We start from the raw sequence: 25,382 nt of genomic DNA, 5'->3' as shown, positions 1-25,382 counted from the left end.
ACCAAGTTTCAAATGCTTTTGTAAACATTCTACATCTACATCTGCCTTCCGCTTCCATCTCTGTGAACAAACAGAAAACAGCTGAAGCATTTCCTGTCCCACCTACCTATGCAGGGCTTTGGTTTACAGCAGAGGCTCCATCTTTGCCCCATCTCCCCCAGAGCAAAACTAAACCAATCAGGAGGCACACAAGCAAAAAGCAACCACCAAAGACCAAGTTGGGGGTTAAAAACAATCTGTTGCTGGTTCCTTACAAATATTCTACCAATAAATCACCGCCACACCTGTGAACTACTAACAATGAGACATAATAGATGCATACAATTATATTGTAAGTTGCAAAGAGGTTAAGCCAAAATTCAGTGTAGAAAGTTATTGTGCACCAGTTTAAATCAAACAGTCCAGACGCACCCCCAGGGCATAAGATTCTGATCTTGACTTTAAAAAATAAGTCAGAGAACTTAGAGTCTCTTTCCTACTAGTGGCATAAGTCCCAAGCGAATGTTCATGCTTATCTTAAAAAAGGTATTAGATCACAGGAGACCAATGTGGCTAAGGCTTCGGAGAGACCGCTGTACTTGAGTCAGATCAAACACACACAGGGGTATTTGCCTCCAGTTATTTCCAGTCCAGCTAATTAGTTTTCTGATTTTTTTTTTTTTTTTTTTTTTTTGAGACGGAGTCTCGCTCTGTCGCCCAGGCTGGAGTGCAGTGGCCGGATCTCAGCTCACTGCAAGCTCCGCCTCCCGGGTTTACGCCATTCTCCTGCCTCAGCCTCCCGAGTAGCTGGGTCTACAGGCGCCCGCCACCTCGCCCGGCTAGTTTTTTTTGTATTTTTTAGTAGAGACGGGTTTTCACCGTGTTAGCCAGGATGGTCTCAATCTCCTGACCTCGTGGTCCGCCCGTCTTGGCCTCCCAAAGTGCTGGGATTACAGGCTTGAGCCACCGCGCCCGGCTAGTTTTCTGATTCTGACACTATTGTCCTTTCTTGCCCTTGGAACTGGACCCCATTGATCCAAGCGACGCACTATGACTAGACTCTCCAAGCTCCAAACACTAACTGGGTGACCGCCAAGCATCACACCAGAATCACTCGCACATGGAAGCTCACAGAAGTCGATGGCATCAAAACAGAGCAAAAGATCCACAAGCTGGCTGGGTCATGGGGGAGGAGTAAATTTCTTTAAACTCTTTATCTACTTTCTGTTACCTGTCTCCGCAGGGGGATGCGCTTGGTCAGCTTGTGCACAGCCGGCTGGCTGCTAAAGTCTGGCTTCTTGGTCGTGTTCTTCATTCGGCACAGGATGACTGTTACCACCATACAGGCGATTAAGAAGACCCCTATGCAGTAAATGGCTATCTCCAGGTAGTCTGGGGAAGCTGTAATCTCCTTTTCTCTTCCAGGAGCTAAATTGCAGATCACAGGAGGAGGAACAGATAAGCAGGCCACAGAGTTAGCACACGAGACTGATGCATCATAGCACAACCAAAGGAACCAAAAGGTGATGACCATTCTCAAGGCAAGGTGGGTTTCCCAAAAACTCAATCCTGCAGAATGGCATGGGCCATAGGTCTGCCAAGTGCCCCTCCCAAATGAAAATGAATAACCAGGGGGTTCATCATTTGACCACCAGGACCCGGGTAGTCACTGTCTCTAGCCTCAGTGGGCATCCGCAGTCCAGTGAGTGGCTGACACCCAGTTGCACAGGGGAGGCTATGAGGCCACATTCTGTTAGACATTTGAGCGGAGGATGACCAACTGTACCCGCAGTGAAAGGATTATCTTTCATGATGGTCTGTGAATGCAAACCAAATACAAAGTTCTGAAATATCAATGATGCCCACTTTTGTTTCTAAGGAGACAGTGACAACGCTTCAGTCTTACATGGGTAGGCTCTTCCAAAGGAAGACTCCACAGGATAATTTAACCCAGATGAACACAATTCCATATGAAACTGATGTTCATCTAGTAGGCTGGTCCGAAAAAGTTTTGGTGAATTCCTTAATACCATCTAGTCCATAAACAAACCAATGCATTAAATACACAGACTGAATTGCTTATAATATAGTACCATTAGATCCATAACACATAAAGCTTATAATATTCCTTAATAACCTTTTAAGTTTATACATATCTGGTTATACTGTTATGTCACTACAGTTTTTCTCTTAAAGAAAAAACATAAAGGTATTATGTGTGAGTATACATATAATTACTTAATTTAGCACATTTCTATATCAACTTCCAATGTCTGCCTTCTTCCTAGTCCTCGATGATCCATCTACAAGCAGTGTATTTCCAAACAGTGTTTCTCTCAAACTGCATTCTTAGTTAAGTGCTAGCACTGTCAGGCAAACTGGTTAAGAAGTGCCAGTTAGGCACCACAGAATGCAGTACTGCAAATAAAAGCAAGTTTCCACATAAGAGAGGTCCCTTTGTTTCAAAGCAAATATTCACAGAGCAGATTCGCAACAAAAGGAAAAACGGATGCAATGGTATTATCGAAAGCTTATATATTTCAATCAGAAAAATACTTGCAAGATAGTCAAAATTCTCAGCAGCAACAGCACAAAAATGAAACAATCTATTTGATTTTTACTAGATGTAAAATAAGCATGCAGGTAGGCACTGTACTCTAAAAACAAGGAATTAATAACTGGAGTGGAACATCATAAGCTAGCAAACCGCAGTCTCTGCAGTTTCACAAAGGAAAGGACAAAGAGGCAGATGCGTCAGAGAGGACAGTGTTTAATATCAAGAAAGTTTCACTAGAATAGAGATGTTGGTTAAAGATTCAGACAGCAGCAATGTTTAGGCAACAGGGCTGCAGTGATGTTTATTTCTCTGTGAGGCAGAAATAACATCAAGCCCAAGATGGCAGGAGCATGCTTTGCAATGAGAGCAAACTGAAAGTCCATTCTATCGCAACATGCAGCAAGCCACCGATCCCCAAGGTAGGTAACGCACTGCTTCTGTGCACCTGACATTCAGAGGTGCCGCTCCCCACGCTGCTCCATACACACCCCTCTATTTACATCTCGTTAAAAATACAAAGTGGGATGAAAGCAATAAAAACACACACAAGATTTTAGCAAAATGGAATTTGAAGTGAGAATAAATTACTTTGAATTTTACAAAGTAATTTCAACTTCTTCCTTAAGAGAAAGGGGGATGGGCTAATTTATACATTGGCTCAATGACTCACTAAAAATATGAGATCCCTTCAGGTTTTAAGGGTGAAATTTCCCTTGATCATAAATGTGAGTGTGGGATCTCACTGTGTGTGAATTTCCAAGGCAGTTTTCTTATCCCTGAGGGATAATTTTTAACATTTTTTATATCTTTATGCAAGGATAAAAGGGGCCATTTCTGATAACAGAAGCTGTGTTAATTTTATAGCAATCAACCAAGAAAAGGGGAAAAAACCCAGAGAGAAAGCAGTATATACCTGGCAGAACTGTCAACCATGCAGAGTGAAAGGATATCCCAATAGAATTACCCGCCAAGCACGTATATTCCCCAGCGTCCTCAAAAGTTACATTCCGAATATAGAGAACCTCAATCTCTTTGTCCGTGGTGTTAACACCGGCGGCCTAGAAAACAAGGGAAGCAAGAGAAAAGGCTAGACGACACAGGAATGATTGTGGAGGGGGCTGTGGAACCACAAGGCGTCGCACCGGGGGCTTCAGGGGGTGCTGGCCACTGGGAGATTCCGACTGCAGCCCATCCACAAAGCCCACAACCGAGAGACACGGAGCAACACTGACCAGCTCACCTCCACAGGCCCGTCACCACACCGGCTTCACCTCCTAGACATGCACGCAAACAAATGCATGGAAAAAATCAACCCACAGAGGTCCGTTCTCTTGGCCTGTGCTTTGGTTTGCATTTAGGGGTGGTTTTCCAAAAGTATGGTGCCCAGAAGGCCAAGCTGGTTCTGGTCCTGTTGGCTGCAGACTCCCACCAAGAGGAAAGGGTAGTTCTATCTAAACTGCTGTGTTTTAAGACAGTACACTGCACATAAGCTCAGATGGACACCTTACCCATCCTCCTGGCCCTGTGGGAACCAATCGGGGTGGAAGGTTGTCTTGGTTACCAGGCTCTGGTTATTTTTACTTCTGCAAAACCATCTTGCCTTACATGGCATTGACAAAAAGAAATGGAAGCAAGCATCATCTTGGTAACCAAAAAAACTGGGCTTTTTTTCTTTTTATTAATAAATATTTGAATGTGAGTCATGACAAACTTAAAAAGTCAACCTTTCGCCTTTAGTAGCGGCCAGCAGGACATTCATTCAGTAAGACGAACTCCCCTCAAATTTGGTGCAACAAGGTCAAGAATAGCATCTCATCAGGATCAGGTATGCAACCAAAGAAATGATGCTTTGTTGAACAAATTGCATCATGCCAATATTTCCCCAAAACTTACAGTAGAAGGAGACAAACTCTGCTGATACTCAAATGCCCCGTATTAAACAGGCATGGAGGTGTGTGTTTTAAATGGTGTTAATGTGCAGTAATGATGGGAAACGTGCAGCCTAAACAAGACCAACCAGAAGGAGCAACTTAAAAACTGGGTGGGCGTGGAGGCTAATCTCTAGAAGAAATTGGAACAAGCACTTTGAACGTTGTGGGCATTTTTCCATGGCTACTGGCACCATACCAGCTGCATCACCGAAGAAAGATTATTATAAATATACCAAGGCCGCAAGAGTTATCCTATAAGCTGCCTGCAGTCTCCCAAAGCACCAAGTCTTTTCAGCTTCTATATCCAGCTTTCTTTTTAAAAAAAGACAAAAATGAAAGCATTGTTACCTTGCTGTTTTGGCAGGACAGTGAGCCAGGCAGACTGGTTGGCCTGCCCTATATAATTGGAGACCTTACATATATATTCCCCAGCATCCGCCTCGGTCACATTGAACAGAGCCAGCACTTCTGCATTGGAACTATTTATCCCCGAGTGCTAGAACAGACACAGGAGAACAATATAACGGCCAACCAGGAAGGTCTTAGCACTGTCTATGGTCCCACCACCAACACACCGCAAGAAAACAAACTCCATTACATCTAAACAGCGGCATTAAAGGGCTGTGGGTTTTGAAAGAACAAAATCAGTCCAGTGGTGGACAATGGAGAGACCTGGTGGAGAGAAGGGCAGGAGGGTGTGACCGATAGTTAACTGGATAGGTCGGGTGGGTCCCCAGGTTGGTCATCTTTTTCCATTGCCTTTGATCCTCGGAATTGTTAGCTGGTGAGAACACCTCATTGGCTGAACGTTCTTACTTGGGTCACCTATGGTTCTACTGGAAGAATGTTCTTAAGGACATTCATTCTCTATGAGCAACTAGACATGGGAGGCGTGGTAGGCAAGGAGCTAAGAGCCAGCTGTACAGGTTTAGCTACCCCTGTCCTTAGCCTCCTGAAGAGCAAATTCTAGATCTAAAAAAGAGGCAGATGCTATGAAAATGGGGGCTTGCAAACAAGAAATAAGGAGGGAAAGATATTTTCCTTGTTCAACATTTCACTGGTGCAGAAACATGACCTAGGGTTTATTGTCTAAATCACCTGTGAATGGATTTCAAAGGTCAGGGGTTTGTTTGTTTGTTTTTTAAAAAAATCCAAATTGTTTCTAAAAGGTGGCTACTAAAATTGGATCCTAACGTCCTATTAATAGAAAACAACATCAGAGTAACAATCAACATTGGCACAATGGCTTGAGCCTACAAAGCTCTTTCCATCCACTCCATCCCATTTATTCTGCACAACCGCCCTATTGGGGAGACAGTATCATGATCTCTACTTTTAGAGATGTGCAGCTAAGCCTAAATGTCTGTGATCTCAGGGCTGATAAATAGCTGAACTATTCTCTCTCCAAGTTTAGTAGTTCTTCCCCTACTCTATAGTTCCCTTCTGAAATTTTACTAGCAAGCATAATGATCTGTTAATTCCTTAGCACACTCTCAGCTGGCTAGTCAAAACAGAGAATCATCCTCTCTCAACTCCAACAGGAAATCAAAGAACCTGTGGCCAGACCCATGAAGGAGACCCCAGTTGTGGGTACCTTTAGATTCAGAAAGTCCTCACCTTGAGAACCTTGAGGTAGGGCAGCCCGTCGGGCCCGTATTTACTGCCGTTCTTTTCCACGTGCTTGATCCACTGGATGTGGGGCTGGGCATCACTGTAAACCTTGCAGACAAACTCTACGTCTCCTCCAACCACTGTGGAGGCATTTGCCGGCAGTCCGGCTTGGAGGATGGGCCGGTGAGGCGATCGCTCTGGTGGAGAGAGGGAAGAAAGGAGGAGCGGGGATGGGAGAAGGAGAGACCAATAAATAAGCTATGTTGTCCAGAGGCCTGTCAGTGAACTCATGCCAGAAAAGCCTCAAGCCTGCTGGCTGACGCCTTTGAAATAACACCATGGCCCCATGAATAACAGAAGCAACTTCAAAGGAGACTGCTGGAGCGCGACCCTTGTACAAAGAACACTTATTTAGAAAATCTCGAAAAGAACTTATTACATCCCAGGTTATTGGCTGTCCATGGCCACCTGATGAATAAGGGAAGAGATTCTACTTTGACAATCCAAGTGACAAATGGTAGGGGAGGGGATGCTTCTTCACTTATCCTATTTGAGATCATCTCAAAGACTCACCTCAACCACAAACTTAACATCACAGGCAAATGACAAGACTAACTTTAAGGACACTCTGAATACCAAAAATGGTTTCGATAGGCACGTGTCTCCCAATACATCTTTTTTTACTTTTCTGAGACGGGGTCTCACTTCATTGCCCAGGCTAGAGTGCAGTGGCATAATCACAGCTCACTGCAACCTCGGCCTCCCAGGCTCAGGTGATTCTCCAATCTCAGCCTCCTGAGTAGCTGGGACTACAGGCACCCACCACCACGCCCAGCTGATTTTCAAATTTTTTGTAGAGACAAGATTTCATCATGTTGCCCAGGCTGGTCTCAAACTCCTACGCTCAAGCGATCCACCCGCCTCAGCCTCCCGAATTGCTGGGATTACAGACTGTGAGCCACCACGCTCAGCTCGAATACATTTCTAAGATGCTCTGAGAAGACTTCCAACCTTTGTTTTAAAAATTAAACTAAAACCTAAAGCCCAAAGTTATGAACAGATTTGATTAATAATGGGATTCATCTCTTTATTGTGGAATTCACTCCATTCATTCATTCTTTATTCACCCATCTAGCTCTTTGATGAATATCAGGTGTTACTCTATGCCAGGTACTAAATGCACAAGTAGATGTTTCCTAGCTTATTCCAATATGACACTGAATGAAACATAAGGAGATGCTGGTTTCCAACTTCTGGCTATGTTTTAGTCTGCCCTATAAAAGAGCAGAGACAGTATCCCCAAATTACTTCCTAGCTTCCCCTGTCTTGCCTCTCTGTACCTCGAGAACACATTCTCAACAAAGAATACGCCCTCTCATTTTATGTCTGGAAAGGCTTCTCTCCAGCTAAGAGGTGGTCTCTGCAGAACTTTTGCAGAGACAATCAAGCCAAGGTGTGCTAGCAACCACACACAAGGCTCCTCAAGTGTTAAGTAACACCCATGGAAAAATGGCCTAAGGACTTAACTATGCATTTCTCCAAGACACAAATGGCCACTAGGTGGGTGAAAAGTTTCTCAATGTCACTAATCATTAGAGAAATGCAAATCAAAACCACAAGGAGCTATCACATGACGCCTGTCAGGATGGGAGGAAAGAAAACAAAAAGACAAGAGTCGGCAAGGATGTGGAGACACTGGAACCCCCGCACACTGTTGATGGGAATATAAAATGATGCTGCCACCAATGAAAACAATATGGAGGTTCCTCAAAAAATTAAAAACAGAACTACCCTAAGATCTTGTAATCCCACTTCTCTATTTATCTAAAAGAACTGAAATCAGGATCTGCACTCCTATATTCACTGCAGCACCATTAACAATAGCCAAGAAATGGAATCAATCTAAGTGTCTGCCAAAGGATTAATTTTTACAACGTGGCTATATACACAACGGAATACTATTCAGTCATGAAGAAGGAAATGGTGCAATATGTGACATCATGGAAGCCATGATGCTAACTGAAACAGGACAGTCACAGAAAGACAGATACTGCATGACTCTACTGATATGAGGTATCTAAATTCATCACATTCATAAAATAAAAGAGTGGAACAGTGGTTGCCAGGGGCTGGGATAGGGAAGGAAATGGTGAGTTGCAATCAAGGGACATAAAGTTTCAGTCAAACAAGATGAACAAGCTCTAGAGATCTGCTGCACAGCATCATGCCTATAGTCAACAGCATATTGTACACTTAAAACTTAGCTGAAGACCAGGCGCAGTGGCTCATGCCTTTGAGCACAATCCCAGCACTTTGGAGGCCGAGGCAGAAGGATTGCTTGAGGTCAGGAGTGTGAGACCAGCCTGGGCAACATAGCAAGACCCCTATCTCTACAAATAATAAAAAACTTAGCCAGGCATGGTGGTGCATGCCTGTAGTCCCAGGTACTTGGGACTGAGGTGAGAGAGTGGCTTGAGCCTGGGAAGTTGAGGCTGCAGTGAGCCACGATCATGCCATTGCACTCCAGCCTGGACAATAAAGTGAGACCCTGTCTTTAAAAAGAAAAGAAAAAAAAAAACTTAGTTGAGATGGCAGTTCTCATGCTTAGCATTCTTGCAACAATAAAATAAAAAGAATTAAATAACCACCAGACCACCACACTACTACCTGATCTTGTCATACGAACTTACTGGAACCTTCCTACACAGATCTGTCAAAAGCCACACAAAACACAATCATGTGTCCATTCAAGAACACAACTCCATCCCGACAGGCCTGCACTTACCAGCCTCCTCCCTCTCTTCCTCCCCTATGTGTGGGTACCACTACCCTAACCGCCATTGTTAAAAACAACTGAGGGAAATGAGGAGAACCCAGCCAGCTCAGCACACCAAGGATGTTTCTGTACTGTACCTGAGAATCCCCGTGCACTGGGCTGGAAACAGCAAATTAGAACGATAGATATCTACATCTTCCTGTATTGGGCCTTTCAGATTAAAATATCATCTAGTGGAATTTGTTGGACAAGAGCCAGACCATGTGCAAATTGATTTTACTGCATAAGCCTGTTGCTGGTCTTTAAAAAGAAAGAAAAAGTGCTAGTGGTTACCCTTAGCACATTTCATTCCAGAATCTCCCATCACTTTACAGACATCTATGTTTTCACATTATAAAGATAAGGATATTGGAGCCGCAAAGAAATCATTCATTTGCTCCTATATTGCCCATGTAGGCTTAGCAAAGAACCAGAAGTTAAGACTTGTGGTGTTTGTGGGCAGAAAATTTCAAAGCTGGGTCCCTTCGAACGTCACGTGAAACCCTTGCTCTCTGGCTCGTACGCTGACCCAGGGATGGGCCCCAGCAAGCCTCCTGGTCATGCCTGGCAGCTGGCTGGACATCCCAGGGACATGTCCACAGCAGGCAGCGACCAAGGTCTGGTTTAATCTCAGCTGGCCTCATCCATGTGGGAAGGACAGAGCTAAGTCCACGCACGAACAGACACACACTCTTCTCTCCTCACCAAGCCTCCTACCAAGAGACTTCACAGCATTAGGGGAAGCCGTCCTCTGGGCTAGATCCTGCCAGCCAAGGTCACAAACTATGCTCCTATGCACCTAGCAAATAGTAAGAAGGTTTACTCCTTCACACAGAAATGTGAACTTTGGGTATCAATTCATGCCCTGGCTCCGTTTTCCAGTTCTGTACTTGCACATGCATGTGTGTGTAGTGTGGGTGCGTTTTAAGATAAATATTTACAGTGGGCCTACATCTCTATTCTTAGAAACAAAGGTAATAAAATCTTAAATGTCATAAGCCAGATCAACTGAGTTTCAAACCAAGTCCTCTTTCTTAAACATACTTGTTTCTAATAAATCGTTTCACAAGCAAACATTGTGTATGCAGTACCAAATAATGATGCCTTGTGAACAATGAGTGCTTTCATACCGCCTGACATCTCTGGCCTGCGCCAGGCTTCGACAGAGAATTTAGTCACTGGGGCAACACTGGCAGGGCCCACTACAGAGCTGCAGTCTTGTTTTCCTTGTGGTCAAAGTGCTGCTGAGCTCCAGTTATTAAGTTATTCCAATGCTATCCCGACTATGTACACACACACACACACACACACACACCCCAAGTTTGCAATGGCTTAATGTTATTGCATTTGCGAATGACAGCATACCAAATGTTACACGCTTGCAGTCTTGAATTCATCTTTTCAAATTTTCTCACCTTATACAAAATAACCTCTTAACCACCTCCACTCCCCCTCCGCCCTTTCTCACTTCTGGTAGAAAAACTGCAAGCAGGATTGTGCTGTAATAGAAACCTTACACTGTCTTCCAAACTTATTACAGCTGCCTTCGGTATAAAATGAAACCTTAGAGAATGTTATTTAAAATGTTTTTAAAAAGTCAGTAGGTCTCATGTTTCATTTCTCCACATCAGGCTTTGATTTCCTTTGCAACCTTATTCTCTGCCCTTAAACAAGTCGGAGAAGGAGGCCTGGACGTCTTGGAAAAGGGCCCAGGATGCCAGCATCTGCCGAACCCTGCGCTCCTCCTCTCGAACCCTTCAGCCATCCACCACCTCTCGGAATCCATAAGAACCTCAGGAACAGTGAGCAGTAAGTAGATGACAGCGCCTGGACTCCTGTCCTAACTTCTGAAAAACCGAGGTGACGGCAGGGTGCAGATGGTGGACGAGGATGCAGGCTGGGCAGAGTGGGGGCCCCCTTTGTGGCCTGGCCCAGTGGGTACTAGGGCAGAGACAAAGGGGATCATGACCCCAAGAGCTCATGTGTTCTCCTCACCAGGAACCTCCCCAGTCCCTGGGCAAACCAAACCCCTCAAGTTTGCAACTTTTTTTGCAACAAGCTGATATAAAAAGAATTCACTGATGAATTATCTCTGGGTGACAGACTAAAGCCCGGTGCTAGTTCATCTCTTCTACTATGTGATAGCAAAAATCATATCTTCTCCACCAGGAAGGACAGGAAGGATTTACAGTTTTAGGCAAGGTTCTCTTCTAGCATGTTTAACTCTCAGATATTATATAAAACAGATTTTCCTTTTTACAAAGGGAGTGAGATAAACACATGGAAAAATAGGCTGATGAGTAGCTCCTCTGTTTCTTTACTGCAATTTTAATTACATATATACACACATATAAGAATAGACGTTCTGAATTCAGCAGGTCGCAAACGCACGGTGCGCGGACCTGGAACAAGATGAGAACCTTCAAAAGCGTGATTGGAAGGTGCCTGTGTGAATTCCACATTAAGACGGAATGGAAAGCAGTCCAAAGGGTGCGGCCACTGCTGCCGGGACAGTTGGCTGCACTGCTGGAATGAGGTTCCACTAAATAAACGCGTAGTAAACACAGGCTGAAGTGCTTTAAAAAAAATACATTCTCTCCCAGCGTTCTCGCTCTCACTCTTGGTCTCGCCCCCTTTTTTCAAGTGTCCACTCCGCTAAAGCAGAAAGCCCAGCTGCTAAGAATTTAAATATCAGGATGGGCTCTGTCAAGCCCTGCTCTGTAGCTGGGAGCCATAACCCAACTAAAGACTGCAGCAGGAAAGCACAGCCTGCTTCCTTCCAAGAGGGAATTATTGAGGGAGACAGAGAGGAAAAACCTACCTGAGTGACAAAGAATAAATCTTTGTTAATTGACCATTGAATTTTTATAACATGCCAGTCCTCCTCTGGACATAGTACTATGTTTGCTCATAAGAGATCTACAGCTTTTGCTCTGACATAGCAAAGGCCATAAAGAATGTCCACTGAGCCGAGAGGCCTCACGTCTACAGGCTCAGTAAACATGCATCCCGGGGATCAGAAGGAGAACCAGGCTCTTAAATTACACCTATAAATTCATCAAGCACAGAGTGGCTGGCTTCCCGGCTCACACTGGTCTCCCGAGCATTCCTCCCCAAAAGTCAGGCAGTACTTGCCACAAAGGTCCATTTCAAAGCCACCTCTGTCGGGCAGTCAAACACCGAGAGACTCCAATCACACGGAGTTCCCAGTATTGATCTGGAAACAGCCAGTCTTCTGCTCTCAAGCCCCCATTCACTTAAGGAGCGTGGATAACCTTGCCTGCTCTGTCTTTAAATTAAAATCAAAATTTAATTACCCTTCCTCCAAAATGGCAGTCTCTTAGCAACTCCAAAGAGCTGAAAAGGGAAAGAACATTCTGCGATTTGGAGGACAAGTGAAAACAACTGAGAATTCTTTTTTCTAAAGCCTGCCTAGCTTTTTTCTAAAGAGTAGGCGGTGGTTGCTTTTGTTGCATAAAAAACGCACTAAACCAGTTAGCATGAGGCATGGTTATTAGGAGGAGGAGGCCGATCAAAGCCCTCTGAAGTCTGAGGAGCCCAGAACTTGCTAAAGGCCTCGCGCTAATTACAATTAGTGGAATGAGTTCATTGCCTTGTCAAGACTCCACCTAATGCACTCAAGCCTGACAGGCTAAATCTCGTTGGGTTCTGAGTTTTGTTTTCGCAGAAACACGAAGCTTTCTCCAGCTTCTTAAGATCAGCACAAAGGAAGGTCAGAACTAAAAATGATCAGCAGAAAAAGGGAAGGCTACGATGGCCAGGAAAATGACACCTTCAGAAAGAGCCCAGGTGCCCACAGCTGGTATTTTGGCTTGTCACCTTCTAGAACAGATGAGTGGTCTGGGATGCTGGGCAGCCAGAGTCACCTGTTTTTGTTTTTTGTTTGTTTGTTTGTTTTTAACACATTTTTGTAGAAGGTCACTGGTTTGTTGCTCTTTCTCCCTCGCAGGCTTGGCGCATGCTCCTTTTATTCTTTCCTCTTTGCTGTCTGGTCACCCAGGTATCTGCATCTTCTGTCTGGATATCTGACTCTCAGAAGTCTTGCAGAATCGGCTGGGGCTCCCGCTTCCTCTAAAACACACACCTCTCTCTGCAGAGACAGTGAAGTCTGCGGAACAAACTTGTTTGGGTAAAAATGAAGTGTCCTCCCTCCAGCACTAAAGTCACAAAGTGACTGATGGAGGCTGCACCCTGTGAAATGCTAGAAGCAAAACACCACTAATGCCATTGTGCCTGCTCAATGAAGTGAAGGAGAGAGTAAAGTGCTGGCTGGGCTCAGGGCCTGGGAAGACCAAAGCAGGTGGAGGCAAAGTACCTTCCCTAATTAATGTTCTAGGCTGTATTATTTGGCTTTGGGTTGAGTGGCTTCTACCAGCTGGGTATCAATTTGGGTCTTCTTGGGCAAATTACAGGAGCAGGACTGTGTGTTATTTACACCCCAACTGTTTAAGATACTCTGAGGTCTCTGTCTTCAAAAAGTTTCACCAGAACTAAAGATTCTTTGGTAACCAGAGAGTGATGATGCCAAATTTAGGTTCAAAATTGGTCTCCTTTTGCTAAAAGGAGTCACGGTTTTGGGATGATGAAAAAGTCCTGAAGATGAACAATGGTGATGTCAGTTGCACAACAAATGGAATGTACTTAATGTCACTGAATTACACATTCAAAAATGGTTACAGCAGTATATTTATGTTATGTATATTTTACCACAATTTTTTTTAAAAAGGAGACATAGCAAAGGTGACAATATCTCGGAGTGAACAAGATCAATTTCTAAGGTCATGGAAAACCTACCTTCTCAATCAGCGAGGTATATTGACCTTGTCCAGTTTACTCAGTGAGAGCTTTTCCATCTCCTGACCCTCACACACTAGGCAGGAGGCCCCTCCCTAGGTTGTGCTTGGGTTTTGACACTGATATAAAACTCAGACGTCAGTCTCCCAGGCTCCCTCCTGAGGAGCTGAGGTAAACACAGCTGAGAGCATTCACGCCTGGGAGTCACATCAGAGCCTCAGCAGCCGCCACTCACCATAGGGGGTGCAACATCTTTCAGGAATGCAAGATTATCAGCTGGTGTCTGCATAGCTGGGTTTCCTTCAGGGGAAGAGAATGTTTCCTTCAAGCTGGAAAAGTTTGGTTTTTTTTAATGTCCAGGAATGAAGTATACCCTCTTATTACAGTGGGTGAACTCCTAATTAGAGAATCTTCTCTCCAATGATTTGCAAAGAAGCTAAAAACCAAAGCACAGGGGAGCCCTCCGTCAAAGACAGCAAGCACTCCAAGTAAGTAAGGCCCCTGAGCTTTACAACGTTTGACTGAAATCTACCGAAAACGATCCAGTTAACCAACCTTTACAAATCTGTCCTAGAAAAATATTCACACAGATGCCTAATAAATAAGCGTGTACAAAGCTTGTCACTGTAGTGTTTTCTTACTGGAAAACAAAGGATCTGCACAACAATCATATTGTTTAATATGATTAAACAAATTGTACTATATCCATGAAAGAAGAGCATATTGGCCACTAGTAAGAATGAAGGAGATTGAGATGTGCAGACATGGAGGATGTCCATTGTAAAAATGCCGGCAGGCTTCATCAACTTTCACCGTCTAAAAAGCCTTTCTTCTAGAGAAGTCTAGAAAATCTATCATGCTCATCTCTCACATGCCTTGTTTTGCTCCTAGGGTGGTTCGAGCAGAAGTAAAAGCTTTTAGCCCATCTGAGCAAACAAGAAATGCCTCCCTTTGATAGGAATAACATGAGAGGCTGAACAACAAATCCCATTTGTTTTCTTGGAGATGAAACTCAGAAACTGAAAATAATCATGGTTCTAGATACTTCTAAGTACAGCATGACCTAAAGAGAAACTTCAAAATCGTCACCCAGATCACAAAAGCCTTCAATCCAAATGCCACTGCTTTTCTCACTGTCTAAGCCAGATGGGAAGCCTCAAGTCAGGCCCCAGCTCCAGTCCCTCCCTATGAACACTCGGTGGGAGTCTCACATACAGAATGGCTTTGTTTCTTTAGTACAAAATGTAAAATTTATTTTATTTATTTTGAGATGGAGTCTCACTCTGTTGCCCAGGCTGGAGTGCAATGGCACAATCTCAGCTCACTGCAACCTCTGCCTCCCGGGTATAAGCAATTCTCCTGCCTCAGCCTCCAGAATAGCTGAGACTACAGGCATGCACCATGATGACTGGCTAGTTTTTAATATTTTAATTTTTGTTAGTTTGTTTTTGAGAAGTCTTACTCTGTCACCCAGGCTGGAGTGCAGTGGAACAATCTCAGCTCACTGCAACCTCCGCCTCCCAGGTTCAAATGATTCTCCTGCCGAGTAGCTAGGATTACAGGCACACACCACCACGCCTGGCTAATTTTTGTATTTTTTAGTACAGATTGTTGGCCAGGCTGGTCTCGAACTCCTGACCTCAAATGATCCACCTGCCTCAGCCTCTCAAAGTGCCAGGATTTCAGGCATGAGCCAGCACGCCCGGTCAAAATGTAAAATTTAAAGGGTTAAGTTCTTTACTTTTCAGTTTCAGTACAGAGTGTACACTGAACCAGTAAAATGAGAACTTCCTTTTTCTAATAGAGCATAATTTCCAAAAGATCCTACTAGAATAATATCCAATGCTTGTCTCTCAAAAGACCACAATCTCCCTGATCCGGTGCGGAATATGTCTGGGGCACCGTTTGACCTGTAGATTTGCATACTTATTTGGGATGGACAGAATTCCTGCCAGCCTTATTTGAGAGAATCCTGTAATCCAGCGGCTTTGAGAGAAAGAAAGAAAAAGTTGGAGTTCCATCAAGATCTAGAAATTTCCATCCCAATTTATGGTCTTTGACCTCAAAATGTGACCTGAGGAACTCCATGAGGGCAAAGCCTTATGCCTCATTCAGACAACCATCACCCTCTCGACCACATACAGGCTAAATGAGCATAACACGTGCTTCACAGAGAATTAACCACTGCAACTCAGCAAATACACAAAATCCTAGCTAGAGAGCTCTACTCGATTTTCTCCCACCAAGCGAAAGCAATGAGGTTCCCATTGCCTCATCTGTCTCTTCTCAGAACAGGAAACAGAACAACCTCCCTACAGCAACACCGACACCCTCGGCCATCTCTTCCCCAGACACCCACATTTGACCAGCTACAGTGAAAGGTGCACAGCGGCTCTCTGACGCCACCCTTCCAACTCAAACCCGCTCTCTAAGTAGGGAGCACATCCTACCTGTAGGTAGAACCCTACAGCATCCTACCTTCTCTGACGGTGAAAACAAACCAAGCACGAAGACCGTGAATGCAAGAGCTGGGTCTCCTAAGGGAGAGCGAATCCGTGAAAACAAACCAACAGACACATCTTTTAAAAGGGGAAGAACACAAAGCATTCCACACACACATCTTAACAAGAGTTGGCAGGCCAGGCACAGTGGCTCATGCCTATAATCCCAGCACTTTGGGAGGCCTGGGCAGGCAGATCGCCTCAGGTCAGGAGTTCAAGACTAGCCTGGGCAACATGGTGAAACTCCATCTCTACTAAAAATACACAAATTAGCCAGGTGTGATGGTGTCCGCCTGTAATCCCAGCTACCGGGAGGCTGAGGCAGGAGAATCACTTGAACCCAGGAGGTGGAGGTTGCAGTGGGCCAAGCCACTGCACTCCAGCCTGAGCAAGAGAACAAGACTCCATCTCATAAAACTTCCCAACTGAGGTCTTTCGATTTATAAAGGCAGCCGTTGATACAGCCATATGACTAAGTGAGTTTAGAGAGAAACTAATTTCTTTCTTCAGAATTTGCAATGTTAAGAACCATAAAACTCCAAATATAAGCAACTTATTAAACTGTTTTTTGATTATTTCAATTTAGCACACGCTGACAGAAACCTTGCTAAGTTTCAACACATTACTGCACACTCTAACTGCCATCAATAAATTGACATTTCATGGCAAGTTTATTTGTCCAAGCTCTGACAGAAGCAGCTTTCTCTCTGCCCCATCCTCACTTGAATCTCCAGGTAACCTCTTCTTACATAAAACCGTAAGATATTAACTTGATTTTAACACGTCTACATCCTCTTTGCCCACACCATAAATGAAATGCCAAGATTAAATGCCAGACCAAATATTAGCCCTCTCTCCAGCCACCTCACCCAGGCCCCCCCTGCAAGAACCAAAAGCAGTCAATAAGGCTTCCTTCCTCAATGGTGGGGCAAAGGACAACGGGTAGCCTGTAGAGAATGGGACAAAAAAGCTGACACTGCAGAGTTCCACCATGCCCCATCCAGGCTGGCGTGTGCCTGCTCCCACCCCAGGGAGCTGGCACCCACAGAATACCACCTGCTCCCAAAGGCTTCTTGCTGGGGTCAGTTCTGCGGGAGAGTCTATTTGCCAGTCAGTACGTTCGGAGTGATCTAGCTGCCACTAACCAGCCTTTGCCCCCCGGGATCGCTGTTGTGAAACAGGAATGAAAAGCTGCTTTGTAGCAATCAAAAGCTCATTAAACAGTAGCTACCAAAGGAAGTTTTGAAATCTCTATCCTGGAGGAAAGGACAGGACTGACCCCTCCTTTCATCAGGATGGGCTCAGGGTACGTGACTCTGTCTGGAGATGCAAGAGGAAGTGTGGGACCGACGCACAATACTGACTAACAGTTGCATGGTACTATTATTTAAAAGCGCTGCCTCTCCTACCACCTCCTCCTCCCCATAGTGCTACAAGGAAAAAGTGGGTCATTACCCCCATTTTACATGCAAGGAAACTGAGACTCAGAGGTTCCATGTCTTTTCCAAGGCCAGAGAGTTAGCAAGGATGGAAACAGAACTTGACACCCATCTCCATGTAGTTTCCACCTGAACCTCCAGAGAGGGCATCTGGCACAGAGTAGAGACCCTTAGGGGTTGTCTGCAACAGTGATGGTTTATAAGAACAGGATGAGATGGCTGCTGGGGACACAAAAGCAGCAAAAGGAAAGTGTTTCCTCCTCAAGCCCGCTCCAGTTCCGTGATCTCCGGTCAACTAAACAAGCCCACTTAGAAAGGCCGTCGCTGTGACCCATTACCTGGCACGCCACCCCAATCCCTTCTCAATAGAGGGGCTTTCTGCCTCCCTCCGGTGAGATTTTGCAACTCTAGAGCTGGCATGCAGAGCCCGTGTCAGGGTAGGACACCAAGTCTTACACTCAGAGCGAGAAATGGAAAAGAATTCACTGGCAGCGAAACCAGGAGTATGGAAAATCAAATGAGGCCTGGCCAGGAAGCCTCTAAGTCAAGAGGCTTCAAGTTCAGAACCCCACAGGGCTCTATGGAGCCAAGACCTTGTGCCAGGAACAGGTACAAGCGTGACAACCTAAACGGTAATGGTCAGGTTTTCAATGTCCTAACGTCTCTGGACATGCAGAATCACGTCATTTAAATGATGCCACCATAGCCACTCCTCATCACACACACAAACAAAAGTTCCATCCAGAAGCCACAGTGTGATGGAAACTGAGACCGAGACGCAGCCTTCCATCGGGAGCAAGTGGGCAGGAATGATCGAATCTTGACAGCTTCAGTAATGAATTGACCGGTTAATTAATTAACTAGGCCACCGCTTCTTCATTTACTTAACCACTACTTTGTTCCAAACCCAGGAGAGAGTCCAAACTTCACACTCCAGCTGTGGTTTGAGGGACTCCGCCGTGCCTCGGTCCCCTGGCCCCGGCTCAGCCATCACACTGGAGCTTTTGTCTTCCTGGGACAGAGGCTGCCCCAAGCAGTCAACAACTTCAGCCATTCCTCCTTCTCCCACTGGGGACGGGCTGCCAAAAGCTCCCAAAAGCTCCATTCCAGGTGTCAACTCCACATTCGAGCTTATCAGTCAGTGCTTGGAATAAAAGACGCTTCATTCTCGAACACACGCCTGAGGGGGGACTTCGCTCGGGTACGGATTCCTGTGAGCTTTCGGGCTGTGTCCCATCATGTCTGGAGCTGAGTTACAACAGATTTATGTCAAGGGCTAGTTGACAGTGCCATGCTGATCTGCCGCCAGCAAGCTGGGACTGGCAGTGACGCCTGACCCATCCAGAAATGACATGCGGCCTCTGATGGGCCCCCAAACAGCAACTGCCTGCTGCTTACAGCTTTCATTCAAGGGAATGGGGACAGGTAGGGGGAACAAATTGCTGGAAAGTTAAACTGATAAAGGCCGGGCACGGTGGCTTGTACCTGTAATCTTAGCACTTTGGGAGGCCAAGGCAGGCAGATCACTCCAGGCTAGGAGTTTGAGACCAGCCTGGCCAACATGGTGAAACCCCATCTCTACTGAAAACTACAGAAACTAGCTGGGCATGGTGGCACACAGCTATAATCCTAACTATTCAGGAGACTATGGCAGGAGAATCACTTGAACCTGGGAGGCGGAGGTTTCAATGAGCCAAGATCATGCCACTGCACTCCAGCCTGGGCAACAGAGCAAAACTCTGTCTCTTAAAAAACAAAAACAAAAACAAAAAAAAACAAAAAACAAGGAATGGGGAGAAGACATATCTGGCCTTGGCAAAAATCAGAGGCACCATTTCCACCTCCACTGTACTTTGTCCCCCAAAATATCAAATACCAGGCAAAAAGCTTGACGTACCTGAGGGTCTCTGGAGATGCAGAACTGGAATGCCCAAAAGAAGCAAGAATTCATGATTCAAAGCCAAATCGTCTACATGAGTGAGGAAGAGCAACTAGTCTTTTAAGTTCTTATTTTTCTCCTGTACATTCTGTCTTCTGCAGCAAAGAGCTGAAAGCAGGGTGGGGTGACAGCAGCAGTCCCTACTGAAACACGCCACAGTGAACATCAAATGAAAAAGTCGGCTTGGCGAGCAAGGAGCATTCATATAAGTAGGTGTGGAGAACACCCAGATGCAGGCCCCAGCTCCAGAATGCCTGATCCAAGCCCTAACTTAGCAAATTACTTATCCCAGCTGAACCTGAACTTCCTCCACTGTAAAGTGAGGGAGGGGGAGGGGTGGGCATAAAGAGGCCAACTCCATGAACTTCAAGTCTTCAAACTCCATACCCCTCTCCTGCAAGTCCAACAGCCAAATCAGTCTCAGGACGGCTTCGATGACAGCATGAGTCAAAGGTGGAAACCTCAGGAGGAAATGTCAATGTCAGCCTCTGGCCACTTCTCTAGGTCCCAAAATGACTTTTTTTTTTTTTAGATGGAGTCTCGCTCTGTCACCCAGGCTGGTGTGCAGTGGCACAATCTCAGCTCACTGCAACCTTCGCCTCCCGGGTTCAAGCAATTCTCCTGCCTCAGCCTCCTGAGTAGCTGGGATTACAGGTGTGCGCCACCACACCCGGGTAATTTTTGTATTTTTAGCAGAGACAGGGTTTCACCATGTTGGTCAGGCTGATCTTGAACTCCTGACCTCATGATCTGCCTGCCTTGGCCTCCCAAATTGCTGGGATTACAGGCGTGAACCACTGCGCCTGGCTTTCTTTTTTCATTTTCTTTTTGAGATGGAGTTTCACTCTTGCTGCCCAGGCTGGAGTGCAATGGCACGATCTTGGGTCACTGCAACCTCCAACTCCTGGGTTAAAGCAATTCTCCTGCCTCAGCTTCCTGAGTAGCTGGGATTACAGGTGCCCACCTAATGCCCGGCTAATTTTTGTAGTTTTAGTAGAAACGAGGTTTCACCATGTTGGCCAGGCTGGTCTCTTAACTCCTGACTTTAGGTGATCCGCCCACCTCGGTCTCCCAAAGTGCTGGGTTACAGGTGTGAGCCACTGCGCCCAGCCTCAAAATGGCATTGTTTGTTTAATAAGACTTCTGATTGAGACTAATAAAAGCTATTAAAGATCTGTTCTAACCCTCAAAAGAATCCTGGTTTGGAAGGGAGGAAACCAGTATTTGTTGCTGGCCACCTACACGCCAATCTGATGTTTTCATCTGCTAAGCCAACTGATGCCTCATAACCAACGTAGTGAGTTGAAGGGTGACCTTTGAGAAGGTAAGTCCACGTCCTAAGCCTTGGAAACTAGGAATGTGACCTTATTTGAAGGAAAAGGTCTTTGCAAAGGTAATTAAGTTAAAAAGATCGAGGTTAGCTCATCCTGGATTTATGGTGGGCCCTAAATCCAGTGACAGGTGTCCTCACAAGAGGAAGACAGAAGGAGATTTTGAGACACACAGTGAGAACATGATTGCATGAAGACGGAGGCAGAGATTGGAGTGGTGCCTCAGCCAAGGACAGCTACCAGAAGCTGGGAGAGGGGTGTGGAACCTGCCAACACCTTAATTTTGGACTTTTAGGCTCCAGAACTGTAAGAGAATAGATTTCTTTTGTTTTAAGCCAATTAGTTTATAGTAATTTGTTAGGGGTGCCCTAGGAAACCTAATACAACCATCATAGGAATGAGGTCAGTATCATCATTCCGATTTTACTGGTGATAAAACAGAGCCTCGGAAAAGCTAAATAATTTGTCCCAATTCACTAGGGGGCCCAGGTATGGCCACTGACAAACCTGCTATTGGTTCCACGGCACAAGCCACTTTTTTGTTCTAACATTCATGAGTTCTGGTTCCTTCATTTTTGGACACAAGGAAAGTGAAATGAGTCATCCCAACGTTGCAGCTTCACAGTGACAGGACCTCAGTCGGAATCCAGGGCTCCGGTACCACTCAATGATGAATGATGGTGAAGATGTGCCACCTCCCGGAGCCAGCTATTTTAGGGAAGCCCATTTTATTATTGCCACAATTACCGAAATGTGGAGCGTCACACTAATTTTCCCTTGTAGTAAATAGCTGAAAAGTCATGGTGTCAATTTTAATGAGGATCAAGCCAGGCTCCTAAAAGGGCTCCCATAAATGAGAGCATTTCCCTTACACACAACAATGGCTTGCTGTTTAATTCCAGAACACAAGAATGTCACTTAAATTACACGGCTTTTACATTAAAGTGCTTATGGGAACGCCTTTCCATGGAAGAATTTCAATAAAAAGATCTCACCCATCTTGATGCTTCGTAATATCTGAACCACAATCTATGTATCATAGCAACAAAAATAAAACCCCAAAGAATGTGGGCAAGAAAGGGACTTCGCTTGCACTAGGATAGGGTTTCTGATTTTCTGTGAAACAGAGAGGTGGCTGAAAAGCTGTTATCACACAGCAGTGTATCACACTTGGGCCTGTGGGCTACCAGAAATTCACTGCTTAAGCCTGAATCCTTTTTGTTTCCACTTGCTGAGACGTTCAGAATGACTGCCAACCCTGTACGTCTACATGAGCCTCTTTAGCTGACTCAATTCTTATTTTATTAGTGCTTCACAAAGCAATTACTAGGGTTTTGAGCAGAGATGAGAGTATTTCACACTTCCATCTTTACTGAAAATGTCTTATACTCCACTGACTTTTGGCTTCTATTTATAAAGAAGGTTCAAGGCTTGGAAAATTATTGGAGTTGAGCTTTAATGGATATTCCCAACCAGCATTGTGTCATTATTGGCCCGTGTTTAGCTGGGCGATCTCCCAAATTTGTGACATAATCAGGCCTCTCTCTGCATTACTCCATACACTCCACGCTCTCTCTACATTACACCACTGAATCATACGCTCTTTTCAACAAGACTGATTGCCAGGGGATTAACATTAGACAGCACAATTCCATTATTCAGCAGCCCAATCCAAATCCCAACCCTAAACTCTAAGAGAGACTTCAGGGCTTCACAGGGATGAGCTGCCAGAAAGCTCAAAGGGGAGGTGGGGCGAGGGGCTTTTGAATGTTTTACATAACAACTCAACCTAAAACTTGCTGTAAGCAAGAGCCCAGACCGGAGTGGCCGCGATCTGACTCCACGATGCCTGGAATGGCCCCAGCCCAGCCTAATGAATGATTTGTAGACCTATGCAAAGCTGTAATCCCAAAAGACTGCTACAGCACGATTATTTTTTCCCACAATAAATTACTTAATTTCAAAATTAGGTATTTAGAACATTTAGCCCAAAATCTAACTCTTTCCCTAAATAGAAATATTTTTATGTCACATTCAGTATACACAAGAACCCAGGTAAAATGCCAAGTCATAGGCTCTTTGATCAATGGATTCATAGTGTATCAATGCCAAAATAAATGTTAACCATTTTCTTCTCATATTTGAGTGTTACTTCTCTTTTTGTTTGTTTTGTAAAATATCTGAACATAGTAATTTCCACTAAGAAACATGCCACAAATATCTCCATGGGGAAAGAGTTCTAAAACTCACTCTTTTATGAACATCTATAGTATCAACATTATTCAAGGACCTATCAAATTTTGCCCGAAGGCTTCTGAAGAACAAAACTCAAATCTTCAAATAAGCACTATTTTCCCTGAATGCTTATATGCAAATGAAAGTAATGGCTATACCATGCTTTCTAAGGCAGAGTGTCTTACAGATCCAATTCCATTTAACTTGACAGAAAATCAAAATAGTTCTGTTTACTTTTCAGTTAACCTAAAATTTTAATTAACCAAATCTTTGCAATGTGGTTAATCAAGCTTTTGGATTATTTGTTAGTGGCTTTTTGGGCAACTTCAATATCTATGGGGTCTCTCTCTTCAAAGATATTTTGTTGAAGGAGACCCACGTGTGAGATGATACTAGGGACACACGCACAGGCATTGATGCAGGAGACACTTTGTTTACAGAGGCACGGTGGGTGGTGTGGGCTTGTGGAATTACCAACAGTCACATTACGGCGAAACGTGAGTGTGAACTGAGTTGAGTCTGTAGCAGAAGTCAGCAATGTGCATTTAGGGAGGGCAAACCAAAAGAAAGGGCTCATGGTGGCAGGTTGAAAGTCATGGCACATGACAGGAAAGAGAAAAGATGGCCCCTACATGGAAAGGATCTTAACCTGCCATCCTGCAACAGTGAAATATGTCTTAGGTAGAGTTCCATATGTTAGCAATCCTCCAAGACAGAGAAACATCCTTTCTCCATTAGTTACAACAAAGCCCCATCATCACAGGCAAAACTTGGGAAGAAATTTGAGTTTCCAAGACAACAGGCTTGGTGGTCTCCAATGTTTAATTAAAATGGCCTACTTATCTGTGCACTCTGACAAAAATGTATTTATAAGCTCATATCCATGGTTCCCTTTGCACAGAGGAAATAGCTGCCAGGAACAGACACGGAACTGGTACTGTCTAATGACTTTGTGATGGAAGTGACGGGCCCTCAACATTCACCTTTTTCCAGCCAACCACAGGCTCAGTCCTCAGACCTTTTCCTTTACTCTTCAGCTGGCGTTCTACAGTTGCCCTGTTGGGGAAATGATGCTTCTCTTTTAAAACCAAAGGTCTCCTACAGCACATCTGTACCCTTTTCACCTGCCCAGTTAACATTTTCAGAGCAATCTCAGCTTCCAAAATGTCAGACATTTCATACCACGTCCACTTTACACAGATGACGCTTGGGAACCATGAGGATCATGCAAAGCTCATAAACCCTGGCTGCCTGGAAAACAGAACATTGTCAGATGACAGAAGCAGCCTTCTAAAATGATAGTAGAAAGAATAAGAATGAACCAATTCTCCTGAAACTTTTGGGAGAAACAGGACTTAACGTTCACGCTTTCAAACGAGTCAAGCAAGAACGGGCTGGTGTGCAGCCGCCACGCGAGGAGAGGCAAACTCACCCACAACATCCAGGTGGTACGTGTGATTGATGGACCCGTATTCATTCTCCACCACACAGGTATAATTTCCCTTGTCAGATGGGACCACGCTTTCCATAATGAGGCTCCAGTGCTGGTTTCGTACCTGAAAAGATCAAAGCAAAGGCGGTTATTTAACAATCCTAGCACAGAATACCAAGTACTGTGCTTTCTTGATTTAAAAAGAAGCTGAAGGAGGCAGGGAAGGGATAGAAGAATCACTTAAATTCTAAATGGGTAACTGTCACTAAGAATCATGAGAAATGAAAACCACCATCATCATCATGGTGAACACCTGTGAAGCAAATATTGACACATTCAGATGTGCAGGGGTATTCAGCAGTGTACAGCGTGGGCCTGTTACCAATGTGGATGTGAGGGTTCCTCCAGGAGAGGCCAAGTGGCCAGGAAGCCTGAACACCAGCCAGCCTGGTACCAATGGCCACAGGCAGGCGAGCTACCAGTTTGCGCATCCACTTCAGCCTCTATGGCATCATAGAACCATCTAGAACTAACACTAGTGAGCACTTACTGTATGCCAGGCACTGCTCCAACACCTCTGTCCTGCCTTAACTAACTCATTTCTCCTAAGGAGCTCATAGTTCTCAGATGTTGTCCGGATGTCTCAGGAAGTTTCAGCTGAGAACATAGGTCTGCCCTTCCCATCTCTGGTGGTAGATGAATAGATATACATGTTCCTCAGAGAAATACCCAAAATTCCAAATATGGGAGCAATGAATCCTTACAAAACTCAAGTTGTATATCAGTCTGTTCACAAA

At 44.8% G+C, this 25,382-nt stretch overlaps 1 protein-coding gene across 15 annotated transcripts in view; it reads right to left on the bottom strand.

Moving 5' to 3' along the window:
- Positions 1 to 25,382, bottom strand: part of LOC105469674 (fibroblast growth factor receptor 2) — a 122,424-nt gene that overhangs the window by 37,287 nt on the left and 59,755 nt on the right. For 6 of the 15 annotated variants that reach the window (XM_011721080.3, XM_011721031.3, XM_011721086.3 and 3 more), the window contains 4 exons: positions 24,586 to 24,709; positions 6,085 to 6,275; positions 4,816 to 4,963; positions 1,205 to 1,407 (listed from right to left, as the gene is read on the bottom strand). In XM_011721080.3, the coding sequence (XP_011719382.2) occupies positions 1,205 to 1,407; positions 4,816 to 4,963; positions 6,085 to 6,275; positions 24,586 to 24,709 (666 nt within the window). Of the gene's footprint in view, positions 1 to 1,204; positions 1,408 to 3,449; positions 3,595 to 4,815; positions 4,964 to 6,084; positions 6,276 to 24,585; positions 24,710 to 25,382 lie in introns of all 15 variants that reach the window. The other 9 variants (XM_011721070.3, XM_011721138.2, XM_024789204.2 and 6 more) reach the window with 3 other exon arrangements.

Source organism: Macaca nemestrina, chromosome 9 (genome assembly GCF_043159975.1).
Source record: "Macaca nemestrina isolate mMacNem1 chromosome 9, mMacNem.hap1, whole genome shotgun sequence".
Classification (NCBI taxonomy): Eukaryota; Metazoa; Chordata; class Mammalia; order Primates; family Cercopithecidae; genus Macaca; species Macaca nemestrina.
This window is presented reverse-complemented; position numbering and strand designations above follow the sequence as displayed.